Below are 20134 nucleotides of genomic sequence, written 5' to 3'. Positions count from 1 at the left end.
CTCTGGTGCATTGGCTATGTCTTGCTGTCTGTGATCAGGTGAAAAGTTATAAAGATCACATGGACAACATAGAAAACATAGATATTTTGCAAAGGATCAAAACCACTATACACAAAGTTCAGTTTTAATCTACCAGAAAATACTCTTTTTCTAGTGGAAACATTTTAGAAAAGTCCACCAAACAAGTTTGCTAGTTGAAAAGATCCAAGGGATTTGTACTTGGTTTAATTTCTTTTTATAAACTAGAATTAGGAAACATTTAAGATGTTGCATATTTTAATCTCTTTTTTTTTGGCAACATAATTGAAAGTAGTGTCAAAATTAACTTAGAACCATGATTATTTCAGATTTACAGCCTTATAAATATGCAGGCTACCCCATGCTAATTAGGACAATAACAATGGAAACTTCAGATGACCACCTTTTCTCAAAAGAATCACCATTGTTGCCTGCTGCTGCAGAGCTGGCTTTCCATACTGTTAACTGCTCAGCCCTCAATGCTGAAGAGCTCAGAAGGGAGAATGGAATTGAGGTAATATGGAATGACCTTTGTCCTTGTCTTCAAGCTAGTTTAGGCAAACTGTATGTCTCTTAGCAATAAATAATTCACCAAGTACAAATACAGTTGATACAGTTTCTTTAATTTTTTGCAACAGATAACAATATTCTGTATATTATAATACCAAAATTAAAATAAATGGAGCTTTATTTCACAACGTGAATTGGAGAATATTGGATTCAAAATTGGTGAGCTTAATATTACTTGCAAAATAGCATAGTGGGATGCTTAAAAAAACTTCAGGGTCCTTTGTTTACTTGTTTATTTAACAAATGTTAATTGAGCAAATATTTCTTTGCCAAGTTTCAGATATTAAAAGGTTATTAATGTTTTATCCCTACCAGAAAAGGCTTTTCAGACTCCAACTCAAAATGGAGAGTTGATGGCTGTCTTCTTTTTCTGCAGGTGTTACAAGAGGCATTTAGTCGCTGTGTGGCTGTCTTGAATCATTCTAGTAAACCAAGTGACATGTCTGTACAGGTAAGACTAAAACATATGGTTCCAAGAAAGTTACGCTAGACTAGTAGTTCAGACTTTAACATCTGTAAGAATCACTTGGAGGGCTCATTAAAACCTGGGTTGCGGGCTTCCCTGGTGGCGCAGTGGTTGGGAGTCCACCTGCCGATGCAGGGGACGCGGGTTCGTGCCCCGTCCGGGAGGATCCCACGTGCCGCGGAGCAGCTGGGCCCGTGGGCCATGGCTGCTGAGCCTGCGTGTCCAGAGCCTGTGCTCCGCAGCGGGAGAGGCCACAGCAGTGAGAGGCCCGCGTACAGCAAAAACAAACAAACAAAAAACCTGGGTTGCTGAGCTCTGCCTCCCAGGTCCCCTGTCCACAGAGTTTCTGATTCAGTATGTGTGGGGTGGGGCGTGAGAATATGCTTTTCTAACAAAATTGCCAAGTGATACTGATGCTGTTGGTCTGTGTATCACACTTTAAGAACCACTGTGCTAAATCATACGTAATCTGTTGGCTTAATTTTTTTTTACCCAGTTTCAAACATTTGTCATTTTGCCATTTTTATTTCACTTATTTTCTATCCCCTTCCTTAATTTCCTTCTCTACCTCCCTCTCCCATCCCTAGTGTTTTCATTGGCTTTTTTTCTGTTGAATTCTTTAATAGAAAATCCATCAGGAGTTCATTAAGATCACTGTAGATGCATCTTTTTATGTGGCCTTTTGTTTATGCCAGCAAAATTTAGAATATAAAACAATCGAGTACAGGCTTTTGAGTTTCATCCTTATTTTTAAGTACAGTACATTATTAGAATTCTGGACAAAAATACTTTATTCCAGAGGTTGGCAAACTTCTTTTTATAAAGGGCCAGAGAGTAAATATTTGAGGCTTTCAAGTTATGTACAGTCTGTTGCATATTTTTATTTGTGATTTTTGCAACTCTTTCAAAATGTAAAAACCATTCTTAGCTTTCTGGCCATACAAGAACAGGGTTGACTTGGCCTGTTAGCCTTAGCGGCCATGGTTTGCCAACCCTGCATCTATAGGGAATCTTAACCAGAAATACTAATAATTCAATAGAAATGTTCTGTTTAATTTTGGAGTGTCATATATACCATTAAGCATTATTCACGAATCTCCGCTGATTTGATTTCCACTGTCTTAAATAAGGAATGCACATGTGACCTTTTTTTTTTCTCTCTTATGTTGTCTGCAGGTGTGTGGACACATAAGCAAATGCTATAGTGTGGCCGCTCAGTTTGAAGAATGCCGAGAGAAGATCACAGAAATGCCTGGCATCATCAGGGATCTCTGTCGGGTGCTCTATTTTGGCAAGGTAGAGGTCATCTTTACCACTTTCTGGATTCAGTCAGCAGTGGGTTTTCTTGTCAAGTAGCCAGTCCCCAATTTATTAACTAGTTGTTTTCCTAAAATTATTTTCAAGTAAATTACATTTTTCACTAAAGCCTTGCTGTAAATGGTGGCTTTTGTTCCTGGGCTGGCCCACAAAGAGTAAGACTAGAGTGACATATCTAGAGGGAAGTTGGTCTCATGTGAATATTTGAACAGAGGCAGGGAAGCAAGAGAGAAGACTAGACTAAATCAATCTAATGAAAGTAAAGGACCACGTAAAACCTGAAACTTAAGAGTTGAGTCATTGCCTGGTGGAAAAGCTATAGCGAATCTGAGAGCTTGCTGTTTCCTCCCAGTCTGGTACTGCCAGGGGAAGTTGTCTGTGGGTGATGTGATAGGTGGCTGGGAAGGAGAGTGATTTCTCAGGTAACTGGGCAGAGTGACAGTTGTGTTGGAATAGAACAGGATTAGGGTGCTGATCCCAGGCTAAGGTATCTAGAAATAAGGAATCTGATGAAAATAATGTCCTCAACTATATTTACTTGATGTCCTTAGAAGTGTTTAATAAGAATGCAAAGTCTGGTATAAAGAAGTAAATCTGTACACCTGCACTAAAGATATCATTGATACACTTAAGATCACTAGCACATGCGTTGCTATTAATGCCTTATCAGTATTTTTAAAAATTAAAAATACAAGAAGTGAAACAAAGAAAACTGTATTCCCAAGTCTTTGACACTAACTAGCCTCAAAGATAGTAATTCTGATACAGATCAAAACCACAATGAGCTATCACCTCACATTAGTGAGACTGGCTATCACCAAAAAGTCTACAAATAATAAATGCTGGAGAGGATGTGGAAAAAAGAGAACCCTCATACACTGTTCACGGGAATGTAAATTGGTACAGTACAGCCACTATGGAAAACAGCATGGAGGTTCCTTAAAAAAACTGAAAATAGAGCTACCATATTATCCAGCAGTTCCACTCCCGGGTACATATCTGGAAAAATGAAAACACTAATTTGAAAAGATACATGTACCCAACGTTCATAGCACTATTTACAATAGCCAAGATATGGAAACAGCCCAGGTGCCCATCAACAGACAATTGGCTTAAGATGTGTATACACACACACACGCAACAGAATGTTATTCAGCCATAAAAAAGAATGCTGCCATTTGCAGCAACATGAATGGACCTTGAGAATATTAGCTTAATATAATAAGTCAGAGAAAGACAAACACTGTATATCACTTATATTTGGAATCTAAAACATAATACAAATGAATGTATATACAAAACAGAAACAGACTCAGACATAGAAAATAAACTTATGGTTACCAAAGAGAAAAGGGAGAGAGAGGTGAGAAGGGACAAATTAGGAGTATGGGATTAACAAATAAAACTACTATACATAAAACAGATAATAAGGATCTACTGTATAGCATAAGGATTTATACGCAGTATTTTGTAATAACCTATAATGGAATATAATCTGCAAAAAATCAAATCTCTATTGTCTACACCTGAAACTAACACAATATTGTCAATCAACTATACTTCAATTTAAAAATTAATTAATTTTCTAAAAATAGGAATTCTGTGTCTTTTCACAGGGTTACTTTTAATTTTAGGCTTTAAAAGATATAGGATTCAGATATAAACTGGTATTGAAAATATAAGAGGAGGTAAACACACAATAAGTTAGCTAGCTTGACATACATTGGCAGCCTGTTTCTCTTGGGAGCTTTTTTTTTAATCCTGTAATTAATTCCATTATTCTTATTCTCAGACTATTCCACGAGTGGCAGCTCTTGGGGTAGAATGTGTCAGCTCTTTTGCTGTGGATTTCTGGCTACAGACACACCTATTGCAAGCTGGAATTTTGTGGCATCTGCTTGGTTATCTGTTTAATTATGACTACACACTAGAAGAGAGTGGTATTCAGAAAAGTGAAGAAACAAACCAGCAGGTAACCTTAACACTACTTAAACATTGAATTTGAACCCATACCGTAGGTTAATGCAAAGCAAAGCCCTAGCTCAAAGCCTCAAAGGCATAAACTGTTTTTCAAGATTATTAAGTTTATTGCTCTTTAAGCCCCCAAACTTTTTTGTTGTTGTTGTTGTTATGGTACGCGGGCCCTCTCACTGTTCTGGCCTCTCCCGTTGCGGAGCACAGGCTCCGGACGCGCAGGCTCAGCGGCCATGGCTCACGGGCCCAGCCGCTTCGCGGCATGTGGGATCTTCCCGGACCAGAGCACGAACCCATGTCCCCTGCATCGGCAGGCGGACTCTCAACCACTGCGCCACCAGGGAAGCCCTAAGCCCCAAAACTTTTTATCTTAACCACTTATCCCGGAAGGATTCAAGGCAAGGGAATTTGCAATAGCATATTCTGCACATAACTTAATCTTTTCTTGAGTACTCAGAGTCACCTTTATTTTTGCAAAATTATGGTTGTGTATCTCAGGGAGATCCTAACAGTGCTGTTGGGGCTAGCTCCCCTAAACACTTGAGAACTTAGGTGATTTTTACAGATATTTTTTTCTGTCCTTTCCTGTTCACTGTCATTCATTACTCATTGTGATATGTGCCTGTAGCGATCAGATCTACCTACCCATCCCTATTCCCCACCCTATCCCCCAATGTGCTTGTTCCAGTTATCTACAACATACCGTATTAGGTATAAATGAGTACATAGATTCTGATGGTCTTTCATGTAAATAAAAGAATAAGCTCTGATGTCAGTGTTGGGGACTTTTTTGTTTCTTTTTTTTTGCTTTCTGTTCCTTAATATGTTCCATACTGTTTTGATTCCATAAAGGTACTGTTGCCTGTGTAAGATAACAGATCTATTTTAATGTCTTAATGTCTTAATTTTTTTATAACAGGAAGTAGCCAACAGTCTTGCCAAACTGAGTGTCCGTGCTCTGAGTCGCCTTGGAGGGTATCTGCCTGAAGAACAAGCAACACCAGAAAATCCAACCATAAGGAAAAGTGTAGCTGGCATGCTGACCCCCTATGTTGCTAGAAAACTTGCTGTAGTTAGTGCTACTGAGGTATGTGCTTCAGAAGTAGCCTGGGTTTTTGATAAATACTGCAAGATTCTTTAGATAGTAGAGGAATATAACAATGTTGATTGCTCTCGGAAACCTAAAAATTGAAAATGTTCACATGCTTGTTCTCTCAACTAAGAAATTTGGTTTGTTGTTGTGGCTTGATGCTGATGTTATCATATCAGCTCTACAAGTCCAGTCTCTCTGTAAGGGTAGATTAACTTCATGTTTCTCAGCTGTAGCGCTCCCCATAATTCTTGATAATATTGAATCAGAAAGGAACAGGACAAGAGCGTGAACTTGGAATGGACAGAGGACTGGGAGTCAGGAGACCCAGATTCTATTTTTAGCTGTTTGTTATAAGCTATAACTTGCTTACACTCAGCATGGAAATCCTAAAAGTCAGTATATACACACATATGCATTCATGACAAAAATAAGTATGATCGTGGCAGATCGCCCAACCTCTTCTGTGAGAATCATTGAGAAACAATCTAAGCATTAGAGAATTGACCTATAGAAATCCATTAAATAGAATATCTTGAAGCCTCAAATTGTAAAGGTATATGGGAAGACATTAGAAGATGTTTAAAGTATTTTAAGTGAAAAGATTAAATCCCATTTTTGGTATTAAAAAATTGAATGGATGGATCTGTATCAATATGTTAACTGTAGTTATCCCTGAATTGTAGAATTGTAGGCTATTTTATTTCATTTTCTCTGATAATCATCTAATAGTTTTAGAAGAAAAAAGGCCTCAGTGTTCCAAATGTAAAATATTTTTAGAATTTATAAACAGCTTATTTGTTTTTTTAATCTAATCTGATTGAGTCTGTTTTCTGGTGCAAGACACTGCCTTTCAGATCCCCTGAGTAAGAGAGAAGTGCTTTAGATGCCAATCTTGATCTTGGTTCTTTTTCCGGACTTTGTGTTCACCAGTGTGAAGTATTTTGCTGACTGAAAACATTCTTTCCAGAAATACTAACAAGTTGTTGATTAACTACTACAGGAAAGAAAAAAAAAAAGTAACACTTCAAAATTTTGGCCTGGGCTCCATCTGGATTTAATAAAATACTTATTTTAAACTGCCACTTCTCAGAGTTTTAAAATTTTCTTCATGATAAATTTTTTCAGTTATTTTACTTAACTGGTAGTTCATGTTTTGAAAACAAGGGTTGGATGTCTTTTTGTAAGATGGAGGTAATAACCCACTGCTTTCCTCCTAGCACAGAGCTCTGTAAATGTAAAGTGTAAAAAGTTCTTATTAAAACATTTAGAGAATTCCTGGTATCCCAATGGTTAGGACTCTGCTCTTTCACTGCCGAGGGCCCGGGTTCAACCCCTAGTCAGGGAACTGATATCCCACAAACCACAAGGCACAGCCAAAAAACAACAACAAAAAACATTTAAAGGAGAGTTAAATGTCTATGTGTACACTTAAAATTGAGGAGAGCTAAACAAAGGGAAAGCACCCTGGATGGCTAAGCAGGCATAAGCTATGTCTGCAGAACTACAAGGTTTGGCCAAGAAAACCGGAACTGAGTCTCTGCCCATAAATTTTACTTCCCTTCCTAGGAGTATGCTTCATAAAGACTTAGATTTTGTTTTCAAATATATGTATGTAAAGGCAGTATTGTATGATTCTTTTTAAGCTTACATTTACTGAGTTTATAAAATGCTTTAACACAGGATATCATATGTAATTTTCACAAAGCAGAGCAAATGTTAAGAATGTGAAGTCAAAACAGACTCAAATTTGAATCCCAGTTTCACCACTTAAGGGTTGTGAGACCTGGGGCAAATAATTTGATCTTTCTCAGTCTTGATTTTTCTCAGCTGCAAAATGGAAAATATTAACATACTTGGTAGAATTACTGAGATCTGTTATACTTAAGGCACCTATTACGGTGCTTGGCATGTCATAGACAATTTTAATGAATGGTAATTTCAGTATATTTCCTAAATATTATAAAACAGTAATGTTCTTTCTCCTAGATTTTGAAGATGCTTAACAGTAACACAGAGAACCCCTATTTGATATGGAACAATTCTACAAGAGCAGAGCTACTTGAATTTCTTGAATCCCAACAAGAAAACATGATTAAAAAAGTATGTTATTGTTTTATAAATTACTTACTCTAATGGAATCTCTGGAAATATAACTTAGTATTGACGAAACAGAAACCCATTATTTCTCTATTGGGTGTTGATCAAGCCTATAGGTTTTGCTACCTAATATTTGGCCCATTTAATAATAGCATTCTTATTATATTTAATATACATTAGGATTTTTTGTTGTGTTTTTAGTTACCATTTACATATAGCTGTCTTCTATTTTAACCAGTTTTTGTGCCCAGAAGCTCTGTTTTAATTGTTCTCTTTAGCCTCTTTTCCCCAGTAAATTAAAATTGCTTTCTGGTATCAAAATTGAATAATTTCTCCTATCCTGCCACCTTCTAGAGGAGAAACTATTAAGCCATGAGAAAAACAAAAGACAGTAAGTAGAATGGGAGATAAGGAGAAGGCCTGGATAACACATACATTAGATGGTTGAGTCTTGATTGTTTAGAAGAAGTTGTGCTTTGGGGTTTGGACTTCATTAAAGAGTAACCATCACTGGGTGTCCTGAATTATTCAAAATTTAGTTTTGAATTCATTTCATGATAGTCACTCAGAGCTCTTCATTGATAGAAGTTTTGAGAATTACAGAGCTAGGGAGAACAAGTCTCAGATTTCTATGTATCATCTATTCTCTTTTTTTTTTAACATCATTATTGGAGTATAATTGCTTTACAGTGGTGTGTTAGTTTCTGCTTTATAACAAAGTGAATCAGTTATACATATACATGTTCCCATATCTCTTCCCTCTTGCGTCTCCCACCCTCCCTATCCCACCCCTCCAGGCGGTCACAAAGCACGAAGCTGATCTCCCTGTGCTATGCGGCTGCTTCCCACTAGCTATCTACCTTATGTTTGGTAGTGTATATATGTCCATGCCTCTCTCTCACTTTGTCACAGCTTACCCTTCCCCCTCGCCATATCCTTAAGTCCATTCTCTAGTAGGTCTGCCTTTATTCCTGTCTTACCCCTAGGTTCTTCATGACATTTTTTTTTTCTTAAATTCCATATATATGTGTTAGCATACGGTATTTGTCTTTCTCTTTCTGACTTACTTCACTCTGTATGACAGACTCTAGGTCCATCCACCTCACTACAAATAACTCAATTTTGTTTCTTTTTATGGCTGAGTAATATTCCATTGTATATATGTGCTACATCTTCTTTATCCATTCATCCCATAATGGACACTTAGGTTGCTTCCATCTCCTGGCTATTGTAAATAGAGCTGCAATGAACATTTTGGTACATGACTCTTTTGAATTATGGTTTTCTCAGGGTATATGCCCAGTAGTGGGATTGCTGGGTCATATGGTAGTTCTATTTGTAGTTTTGGGGTTTTTTTGCGGTACGCGGGCCTCTCACTGCTGTGGCCTCTCCTGCTGCGGAGCACAGGTTCCGGACGCACAGGCCCAGTGGCCATGGCTCACGGGCCTAGCCACCCCACGGCATGCAGGATCTTCCCGGACCGGGGCATGAACCCGTGTCCCCTGCATCGGCAGGCGGACTCTCAACCACTGCACCACCAGGGAAGCTATTTGTAGTTTTTTAAGGAACCTCCATACTGATCTCCATAGTGGCTGTACCAATTCACATTCCCACCAGCAGTGCTAGAGTGTTCCCTTTTCTCCACACACTCTCCAGCATTTATTGTTTCTAGATTTTTTGATAATGGCCATTCTGACTGGTGTGAGATGATATCTCATTGTACTTTTGATTTGCATTTCTCTAATGATTAATGATGTTGAGCATTCTTTCATGTGTTTGTTGGCAATCTGTATATCTTCTTTGGAGAAATGTCTGTTTAGGTCTTCTGCCCATTTTCGGATTTGTTTGTTTGTTTTTTTGTTATTGAGCCTCATGAGCTGCTTGTTAATTTTGGAGATTAATCCTTTGTCAGTTGCTTCATTTGCAAATATTTTCTCCCATTCTGAGGGTTGTCTTTTGCTCTTGTTTATCGTTTCCTTTGCTGTGCAAAAGCTTTTAAGTTTCATTAGGTCCCATTTGTTAATTTTTGTTTTTATTTCCATTTCTCTAGGAGGTGGGTCAAAAAGGACCTTGCTGTGATTTATGTCATAGAGTGTTCTGCCTATGTTTTCCTCTAAGAGTTTTATAGTATCTGGCCTTACATTTAGGTCTTTAATCCATTTTGAGCTTATTTTTGTGTATGGTGTTAAGGAGTGTTCTAACCTCATACTTTTACATGTACAAGTCCAGTTTTCCCAGCACCACTTATTGAAGAGGCTGTCCTTTCTCCACTGTACATTCCGCCTCCTTTGTCAAAGATAAGTTGACCATATGTGCGTGGGTTTATCTCTGGGCTGTCTATCCTGTTCCATTGATCTTTCCGTTTTTATGCCAGTACCATACTGTCTTGATTACTGTAGCTTTGTAGTATAGTCTGAAGTCAGGGAGCCTGATTCCTCCAGCTCCGTTTTTCGTTCTCAAGATTGCTTTGGCTATTCGGGGTCTTTTGTGTTTCCATACAAATTGTGAAATTGTTTGTTCTAGTTCTGTGAAAAATGCCAGTGGTAGTTTGATAGGGATTGCATTGAATCTGTAGATTACTTTGGGTAGTACAGTCATTTTCACAATTGGATTCTTCCAATCCAAGAACATGGTATATCTCTCCATCTGTTTGTATCATCTTTAACTTCTTTCATCAGTGTTTTATAATTTTCTGCATACAGCTCTTTTGTCTCCTTTAGGTAGGTTTATTCCTAGGTATTTTATTCTTTTGGTTGCAGTGGTAAATGGGAATGTTTTCTTAATTTCACTTTCAGATTTTTCATCATTAGTGTATAGGAATGCCAGAGATTTCTGTGCATTGATTTTGTATCCTGCTACTTTACCAAATTCATTGATTAGCTCTAGTTGGTCTCTGGTAGCATCTTTAGGATTCTCTATGTGTAGTATCATGTCATCTGCAAACAGTGACAGCTTTACTTCTTCTTTTCCAATTTGGATTCCTTTTATTTCCTTTTCTTCTCTGATTGCTCTGGCTAAAACTTCCAAAATATGTTGAATAAGCATGGTGAGATTGGGCAACCTGGTCTTGTTCCTGATCTTAGTGGAAATGGTTTCAGTTTTTCACCATTGAGGACGATGTTGGCTGTGGGTTTGTCATATATGGCCTTTATTATGTTGAGGAAAGTTCCCTCTATGCCTACTTTCTTCAGGGTTTTTATCATAAGTGGGTGTTGAATTTTGTCAAAAGCTTTCTCTGCATCTATTGAGATCATATGGTTTTTCTCCTTCATTTTGTTAATATGGTGTATCATGTTGATAGATTTGCGTATATTGAAGAATCCTTGCATTCCTGGAATAAACCCCACTTGATCATGGTGTATGATCTTTTTAATGTGCTGTTGGATTCTGTTTGCTAGTATTTTGTTGAGGATTTTTGCATCTATGTTCATCAGTTATATTTGGCCTGTAGTTTTCTTTCATTGTGACATCCTTGTCTGGTTTTCGTATCAGGGTGATGGTGGCCTCGTAGAATGAGTTTGGGAGTGTTCCTCCCTCTGCTATATTTTGGAAGAGTTTGAGAAGGATAGGTGTTAGCTCTTCTCTAAATGTTTGATAGAATTCGCCTGTGAAGCCACCTGGTCCTGGGCTTTTGTTTGTTGGAAGATTTTTAATCACAGTTTCAATTTCAGTGCTTGTGATTGGTCTGTTCATATTTTCTATTTCTTCCTGATTCAGTCTTGGCAGGTTGAGCATTTCTAAGAATTTGTCCATGTCTTCCAGGTTGTCCATTTTATTGGCATACAGTTGCTTGTAGTAATCTCTCATGATCTTTTGTATTTCTGCAGTGTCAGTTGTTACTTCTCCTTTTTCATTTCTAATTCTATTGATTTGAGTCTTCTCCCTTTTTTTCTTGATGAGTCTGGCTAATGGTTTATCAATTTTGTTTATCTTCTCAAAGAACCAGCTTTGAGTTTTATTGATCTTTGCTATCGTTTCTTTCATTTCTTTTTCATTAATTTCTGATCTGATCTTTATGATTTCTTTCCTTCTGCTAACTTTGGGGTGTTTTCGTTCTTCTTTCTCCAATTGCTTTAGGTGCAAGGTTAGATTGTTTATTCGAGATATTTCCTGTTTCTTAAGGTAGGATTGTATTGCTATAAACTTCCCCCTTAGAACTGCTTTTGCTGCATCCCATAGGTTTTGGGTCATCGTGTCTCCATTGTCATTTGTTTCTAGGTATTTTTTGATTTCCTCTTTGATTTCTTCACTGATCAGTTCGTTATTAAGTAGTGTATTGTTAGCCTCCTTGTGTTTGTATTTTTTACAGATCTTTTCCTGTAATTGATATCTAGTCTCATAGCGTTATGGTTGGAAAAGATACTTGATACAATTTCAATTTTCTTAAATTTACCAAGGCTTGATTTGCGACCCAAGGTATGATCTGTCTTGAAGAATGTTCCATGAGCACTTGAGAAAAGTGTGTATTCTGTTGTTTTTAGATGGAATGTCCTATAAATATCAATTAAGTCCATCTTGTTTAATGTATCATTTAAAGCTTGTGTTTCCTTATTTATTTTCATTTTGGATGATCTGTCCATTGGTGAAGGTGGGGTGTTAAAGTCCCCTACTATGAATGTGTTACTGTCGATTTCCCCTTTTATGGCTGTTAGTATTTGCCTTATGTATTGAGGTGCTCCTATGTTGGGTGCATAAATATTGTTATATCTTCTTCTTGGATTGATCCCTTGATCATTATATAGTGTCCTTCTTTGTCTCTTGTAATAGTCTTTATTTTAAAGTCTTTTTGTCTGATATGAGAATTGCTACTCCAGCTTTCTTTTGATTTCCATTTGCACGGAATATCTTTTTCCATCCCCTCACTTTCAGTCTGTATGTGTCTCTACGTCTGAAGTGGGTCTCTTGTAGACAGCATATATATGCGTCTTGTTCTTGTATCCATTCAGCCAGTCTGTGTCTTTTGGTGGGAGCATTTAATCCATTTACATTTAAGGTAATTATCAATATGTATGTTACTATTCCCATTTTCTTAATTGTTTTGGGTTTGTTATTGTAGGTCTTCTCCTTCTCTTGTGTTTCTTGCCTAGAGAAGTTCCTTTAGCATTTGTTGTAAAGCTGGTTTGGTGGTGCTGAAGTCTCTCAGCTTTTGCTTGTCTGTAAAGGTTTTAATTTCTCCATCAAATCTGAATGAGATCCTTGCTGGGTAAAGTAATCTTGGTTGTAGGTTTTTCTCCTTCTTCACTTTAAATATGTCCTGCCAGTCCCTTCTGGCTTGCAGAGTTTCGCTGAAGGATCAGCTGTTAACCTTATGGGGATTCCCTTGTGTGTTATTTGTTGTTTTTCCCTTGCTTCTTTTTTTTTTTTTTTTTTGCCGTACGCGGGCCTCTCACTGTTGTGGCCTCTCCCATTGCGGAGCACAGGCTCCGGACGCGCAGGCTCAGCGGCCATGGCTCACGGGCCCAGCCGCTCCGCGGCATGTGGGATCTTCCCGGACCGGGGCACGAACCCCTGTCCCCTGCATCGGCAGGTGGACTCTCAACCACTGCGCCACCAGGGAAGCCCTTCCCTTGCTTCTTTTAATATGTTTTCTTTGTATTTAAATTTTGATAGTTTGATTAATCTGTGTCTTGGCGTGTTTCTCCTTGGATTTATTATTTATTAGGGAAGTTTTCAACTATAATCTCGTCAAATATTTTCTCAGTCCCTTTCTTTTTCTCTTCTTCTTCTGGAACCCCTATAATTCGAATGTTGGTGCGTTTAATGTTGTCCCAGAGGTCTCTGAGGCTGTCCTCAGTTCTTTTCATTCTTTTTTCTTTATTCTGCTCTGCAGTAGTTATTTCCACTATTTTATCTTCCAGGTCACTCATCCGTTCTTCTGCCTCAGCTATTCTGCTATTGATCCCATCTAGAGTATTTTTAATTTCATTTATTGTGTTGTTCATCGTTGCTTGTTTCATCTTTAGTTCTTCTAATTCCTTGTTAAATATGTCTTGCATTTTCTCTATTCTGTTTCCAGGATTTTGGATCATCTTTGCTATCCTTATTCTGAATTCTTTTTCAGGTAGACTGCCTATTTCCTCTTCATTTGTTAGGTCTGGTGGGTTTTTATCTTGATTCTTCATCTGCTGTGTGTTCTTCTGTCTTCTCATTTTGCTTATCTTACTGTGTTTCCGGTCTCCTTTTTTGCAGGCTGCAGGTTCATAGTTCCCGTTGTTTTTGGTATCTGTCCCCAGTGGCTAAAGTTGGTTCAGTGTGTTGTGTAGGCTTCCTCGTGGAGGGGACTAGTTTCCATGTTCTGGTGGATGAGGCTGGATCTTGTCTTTCTGTTGGGCAGGTCCACTCCTGGTGGTGTGTTTTGGGGTGTTCGTGGCCTTATTATGGTTTTAGGCAGCCTCTCTGCTAATGGGTCCATTTGTGTTCCTGTCTTGCTAGTTGTTTGGCATAGTGTGTCCAGCACTGTAGCTTGCTGGTCGTTGAGTGAAGCTGGGTGTTGTTGTTGAGATGGAGATCTCTGGGTGATTTTCGCAGTTTGATATTACAAGGAGCTGGGAGGTCTCTTGTGGACCAGTGTCCTGAAGTTGGCTCTCCCACGTCCGAGGCACAGAACTGACTCCTGGCTGCAGCACCAAGAGCCTTTCATCCACACAGCTCAGAATAAAAGGGGGAAAAAGTAAGTAAGTAAGTAAAAAGAAAGAAAGAAAGAAAAGAAAGAAAGAATGAAAGGAAGAAGATAAAATAAAGTAAGATAAAACAAAAGTTATTAAAATAAAAAATAACTATTAAGAAAAAAAAATTTTTTTTTAATTAAAAAAAAAAAAAAAATGGGCGGACAGATCCCTAGGACAAATGGTGAAAGCAAAGCTATACAGACCGAATCTCACACAGAAGCATACACATACACACTCACAAAAAGAGGAAAAGGGGAAAAAATAATATATCTTGCTCTCAAAGTCCACCTCCTCAATTTGGGATTATTCGTTGTCTATTCAGGTATTCTACCGATGCAGGGTACATCAGGTTTATTTTGGAGATTTAATCCACTGCTCCTGAGGATGCTGGGGGAAATATCCCTTTCTCTTCTTTGTTCGCACAGCTCCTGGGGTTCAGCTTTGGATTTGGCCCCGCCTCTGCGTGTAGGTCGTCAGAGGGCGTCTGTTGTTCGCTCAGACAGGATGAGGTTAAAGGAGCAGCTGATTCGGGGGCTCTGGCTCACTCCGGCCTGGGGGAGGGAGGGTTACGGATGCGGGGTGAGTCTTTGGCGGCAGAGGCCAGTGGGATGTTGCACCAGCCTGAGGCGCGCCGTGCGTTCTCCCGGGGAAGTTGTCCCTGGATCACGGGACCCTGGCAGTGGCAGGCTGCACAGGCTCCCGGGAGGAGAGGTGTGGATAGTGACCTGTGCTCGCACACAGGCTTCTTGGTGGAGGCAGCAGCGGCCTTAGCGTCTCATGCCCGGCTCTGGGGTCCGCGCTGATAGCCACGGCTCGTGCCCTTCTCTGGAGCTCCTTTAAGCAGCTCTCTTAATCCCCTCTCCTCGCTCACCAGGAAACAAAGAGGGAAGGAAAGTCTCTTGCCTCTTCGGCAGCTCCAGACTTTTTCCCGAACTCCCTTCCTGGCTAGTCATGGTGCACTAACCCCTTCAGGCTGTGTTCACGCCGCCAACCCCAGTCCTCTCCCTGTGCTCCGACCAAAGCCCGAGCCTCAGCTCGCAGCCCTGCCCTCCCCGGCGGGTGAGCAGACAAGCCTCTTGGGCTGGTGAGTGCTGGTCGGCACCGATCCTCTGTGCGGGAATCTTTCCGCTTTGCCCTCCGCACCCTTCTTGCTGTGCTCTCCTCTGCGTTTCCGAAGCTCCCCCAGCCCCCGCCACCTGCACTCCCCACCCGGGAAGGGGCTTGCTAGTGTGTGGAAACCTTTCCTCCTTCACAGCTCTCTCCCACGGGTGCAGGTCCCATCCCTATTCTTTTGTCTCTGTTTATTTTTTCTTTTGCCCTACCCAGGTATGTGGGGAGTCTTGCCTTTTGGGAGGTCTGAGGTCTTCTGCCAGCGTTCAGTAGGTGTTCTATAGGAGCAGTTCCACGTGTAAATGTATTTCTGATGTATCTAGTTTCAAGGTTTTCTAATAATTTCAAGGATACAAATAATCATGAGGCACAAGCAAAGCAGGGGGAGGTCCTGGGTCACCAGTGCAGCTCCTGTAGTGCTTTCTTGCAATCTTCTCTTCACAAAGACAGATCCACGCAAAATGGAATGATAACCCTCGAGCCCACAGATGGAGACAAGGGGTCTTTGAAGGCGATTCTAAGGCAGCTTCGCATGGAGCAGCATAAGTCGGGATCCTGTAAAGTGTTGTCTCCCTGAGTCACCAGGGAAACCACAGACTTAATCTTGTCACCCTCAAAGACCTGCAGTGGGATGACCTCCACATCTTTGCCATGTCTGACAGCCTGCTAGTGTTGGAGGGTCTGCTGCAGAGGTGGGGGTGGCTGTGGCTCACCGTGGGGGCCTCATCTATTCTTTTACCAGGAGAGAACATCATTCTCTCTTCATTTATTAGCCCTTTACAACTTACTATACACTTTTACATATTATTTTAGTCCAACCTAAATTTTGAGTGATTTCCACCTAAATCTTCTTGGGGCTATTTTTTTCCCATTCCTCTTTCCTATCTTTTTCTTTGTCCTTAAATGGAAATTCTTCTTGATTTGTCAACCCCTGTACTATTACCTTGCCTTTTTATTCAGAGACCCTGTTTTCCAGCACTTTTCACTTAATGTATTACTTTTTAAAACCAGTCCAAATGTGTTCATTTCTTAGCTCTATCACCCTATATCTGACTGGGCCAAATGTTTGCTGAGCGGATAGAGAAGAGCCACGTGTCATACTTGCTTATGAACACTTCATTGGCTGACCTCAGTGATCTTTTGAAATATTAAAATGAGTTACAATATTGATCTTTGGATTAAGAAATAACATAATTCTATGCCTTTTCCAGAGTCTATATTACTGATTACAAACATTAAAATTGCATTGAGTGCTGTGATGTGTATCCCACCACATTTTTCCCTCTGGAAAATGAATGGATCTTTCAAGTTATTTATCTGCTAAGTTATTAAACTCTGAATATGGAGAGATTAATAAACCAGACACTAATGATTCCAATTTACCTCTAACAATCTGTTTTCTTTTTTAAAAAGGGTGACTGTGACAAAACCTATGGATCAGAATTTGTCTACAGTGATCATGCCAAAGAACTTATTGTAGGGGAGATTTTTGTTAGGGTCTATAATGAAGTCCCTACTTTCCCACTCGAGGTAAGCTTTCTATTTTAAATTTTGTCTGACACCTTTGATCATTTGTTATTGAAAGCTACTAGTTTATTCACATTGAATACATTGAAATAATACCTGTTTTTTGCCAAATGCTTTATACTAACTTGGGTATGTGATGGGGTGACCATTGATAACTTATGATCCTCTTTATTTTGAATGTTAAAGAATTTAATTTTGTGGATTCATGAATAAGAATTTATTCCTTTCCCAGCTGTTTCTGATATTTTATGCATAATGCCACCCCACTGTACCATGTATATATGCCTTCAGCTTTACTGTTCTCTCATGGAAGTGTAAGGCCATTTACTTACTCATTCCATCATGTTGAATATCAGACCACCAGACAGTAGTCCGTCTCTGTCCCATTTTTAGAAGAAAATAAGAAAATAGAGGTGGAAAGCAAAGAGAAGTTTTAGAAGATGACTGGGGTCACACCAGGTCATCTCTTGTGATGATCCCAAATCACTTCTGGTAGCAAATGATCTTCTTTTCCTTCCATAGTGCTTGGAAATCATGTAGGAAATTTTTGTTGCAGTTATTTTGGAGGGGTGGCAAAGAGAATTTGTTGGTTGATTGGTTTGTAAGGAAGAAAGAAGTGAGGCTATTTCTCTAAAGCAAAGAGTTTGCTCTTGGAAAAAAAAGAATTTACTAAACTGTAACATTTACTATTTATCACAGAATAATATCTATAAATAGCTGCTAAGCAGAATGAGTTCAGTGATTTGTGAAATGTCTTTGAAAACTGTCTTTTGAATTTATAATCTAAATATATATAATTTTTAAATATAAAACTATAACCAAATTGTAGAAGTTACATATCATACTATCAATACCTTGGTAAAGGGAAGACATACGCATCTCAGAATTATTATACTGAGATACTGATGGGAGTATATCAAATCTCTAATGGATTTGGACAAAAATGTTAAACACTTCCTAATGCAATTGGGTTTTGTCCCCTTTCTCCCCCTTTCCCCACTTAATCCATAGGTATATTCATGTGTATGTATAATTTAATCACTTTCATGGCTTGAAGTATTTTGTTGTTGTTTTCTCTGCTGTGGAGTCTTTGTTATAGGTTATTTCTAAGGGCACACTCGTTTTTAAATATTTTTCCACTCAACTTAGGTTCCAAAAGCATTTGCTGCAAGTCTCTTGGATTATATAGGCTCCCAGGCCCAGTACCTCCACACATTCATGGCTATCACTCATTCTGCAAAAGTGGAGTCAGAGCAACATGGAGACCGCTTGCCAAGAGTGGAAATGGCTTTGGAGGCTCTGAGAAATGTTATAAAATATAATCCAGGTGTGTGACTATACCCTTGATGAATAAGATCCTACAATGGAAGAGCCCAAAAATTCCAGTTCTCAATTTTACCAGGGAAATGCAGGAAAACTTGTACTTGGTTATAATGTTATACTTTGTATAACATTAAGAGGAATTGACCCCATAATATTTTTACCTCTAAATAATAGTCTGGAAAGAGAGGTCAGGTCAGCATGCTTAGAATAATTCGTATCTTTAAGAGCATATGACTTTCAATGAGTTGAAAAGGCAGAGTAGCTTGCTAGTGTAAAATATCACATTGATGACATAAATTGACATACTAAGTATCAATATAAGGGCTTAAATTAGATTTATTTATTAGGTGATCTCATTTTTGTGTCTTCTGGTCCCTAACACAATGCCATGTTTTTGAAAAACTGCCTGAAGTTTTTGGTGTATAAAAACTGAAATAGTAAAGTGAGAATTGTCACTTTTAAAACATCTTTAAGAAGGACATTTCCAAGAACATTATCACTCTTGCCTGACTTCAGGGAGATGGATGGGTGAAAATCTGAAAGCTTCTTCCAATTCTAACTTTGATAACAAGTATAGAATATAAAACCTAAAACAATATATATTCAGTTTAAGTTACATGAAGACCTCAAATCTTTTTTATTAACACTTAATATTATCTTTCATGTACTTCTTTGCTCTTTTCACTATCTATTACAGTAATACATTATTCAAATAAAATAACCAACAATAATTAAATATTTAAGAAAATAAGTCATTCCCATGGTATATATACATGGGGATGTTTTTAAAGGCAGTATTATAAAATCTGAAGAAAACTTCATTTCTTATTGTTTGGAGTTGACATATTAGATACAAAGGAATTGCAGTAAAGCTGGCTATTGATTTGGCACCTTCTTGTTTATAATGTAGTTCTCAAGTGGCAGGGTTCTAACTCAGTCTTAATTAAAAGCCAGATGATGTCACACTCTCCCCAAATGTAATTAGGCTGACTCTAATTACTGTAGCTCTACAGTCTTGAGGTAAAGAGTAAAAATACCACCTTACACTTAATTTTTGAGTTGTATTTGGATTGTGTGTTTGATAAATTTCTTGTTTTTAGCCTGTGGGTTAACTAGGGGTGGGGATGGAAAAGACGACAAAACAAACCTAAGATAGTCTAATATCATTTAACTTCTTAAGATTTACTGCTCCTTGTGATACTTCACTCACTTTGTGTCACAAATGTTAAGAAAAGTTTACCAGACACTTATAATTGACAGTAAACAAAATGTATATCAGTTTCCTAAAGGTGGATAATTTAGAACATCTCTTGGAAATAAAAATTAAACATTTTATTTTTACTTCCTAGGCTCTGAAAGTGAATGCATTGGGCACTTTAAGTTAATATTTTCTCTTCTTCGAGTCCATGGAGCTGGTCAAGTCCAGCAGTTGGCTTTAGAGGTAAAAGAATTTTGTACTAAAGCATGTTGTCTTTCCTACAACTTACTATACATGGTTTGATCCTTGATTAATCATCATCTAAAGTTGAATGGAAGTTTGCATATGGTTTTTTTCATTTTTCCTATTAAGCCAAGTGAATATGTTTTTAAAATTTGAATTAATATGCTCATTTTGAAGAGCAAGTATTGTACAGTGTTCAAGGTACTTTCCCTCTGTGGTCATCGTCTGTCATGCATTAGAACTTGGGATGCATTTGTACAGTGTCATGCGGCGTGAGTTAAAGAATGGGCTTTACTTGGGAAGCTTGGAAGCCACAGATCAACAAGAAAAGGACGCAGGATTTCCCAGATCTCTCAGTGTCCCCACAGAGAGACATGTTGAGACCAGGGCACTGTGCTGGCTGCACACTGTGGGTTTGTGTTCCCTCCCCCTAAGTTGCTCTCCCTGGAAAGCAACCTTTCCAGTGAGGGTGACAGACAGACACCTGGTATGTTACGCTGTTTACAGGAGCTGTCTAGGAAAGGCAGCTG

General features: G+C 38.7%; 1 protein-coding gene across 3 annotated transcripts in view; it reads left to right on the top strand.

Annotated features, from left to right (window-relative positions):
* DNAJC13 (DnaJ heat shock protein family (Hsp40) member C13) overlaps window positions 1-20134 on the top strand; it is a 122825-nt gene that overhangs the window by 79932 nt on the left and 22759 nt on the right. For all 3 annotated transcript variants that reach the window (XM_079921672.1, XM_079921671.1, XM_079921673.1), the window contains exons 37-45: window positions 348-532; window positions 965-1039; window positions 2231-2350; window positions 4164-4343; window positions 5265-5432; window positions 7425-7538; window positions 16727-16843; window positions 17990-18167; window positions 19513-19604. In XM_079921672.1, coding sequence (XP_079777798.1) covers window positions 348-532; window positions 965-1039; window positions 2231-2350; window positions 4164-4343; window positions 5265-5432; window positions 7425-7538; window positions 16727-16843; window positions 17990-18167; window positions 19513-19604 — 1229 coding nt within the window. The remainder of the gene's footprint in view (window positions 1-347; window positions 533-964; window positions 1040-2230; window positions 2351-4163; window positions 4344-5264; window positions 5433-7424; window positions 7539-16726; window positions 16844-17989; window positions 18168-19512; window positions 19605-20134) is intronic.

The sequence above is a fragment of the Stenella coeruleoalba genome, assembly GCF_951394435.1.
Source record: "Stenella coeruleoalba genome assembly, chromosome: 5".
NCBI classification, from domain to species: domain Eukaryota; kingdom Metazoa; phylum Chordata; class Mammalia; order Artiodactyla; family Delphinidae; genus Stenella; species Stenella coeruleoalba.
Note: the sequence above shows the minus strand (reverse complement) of the source record. Positions and strands in the feature narration are given on the sequence as shown.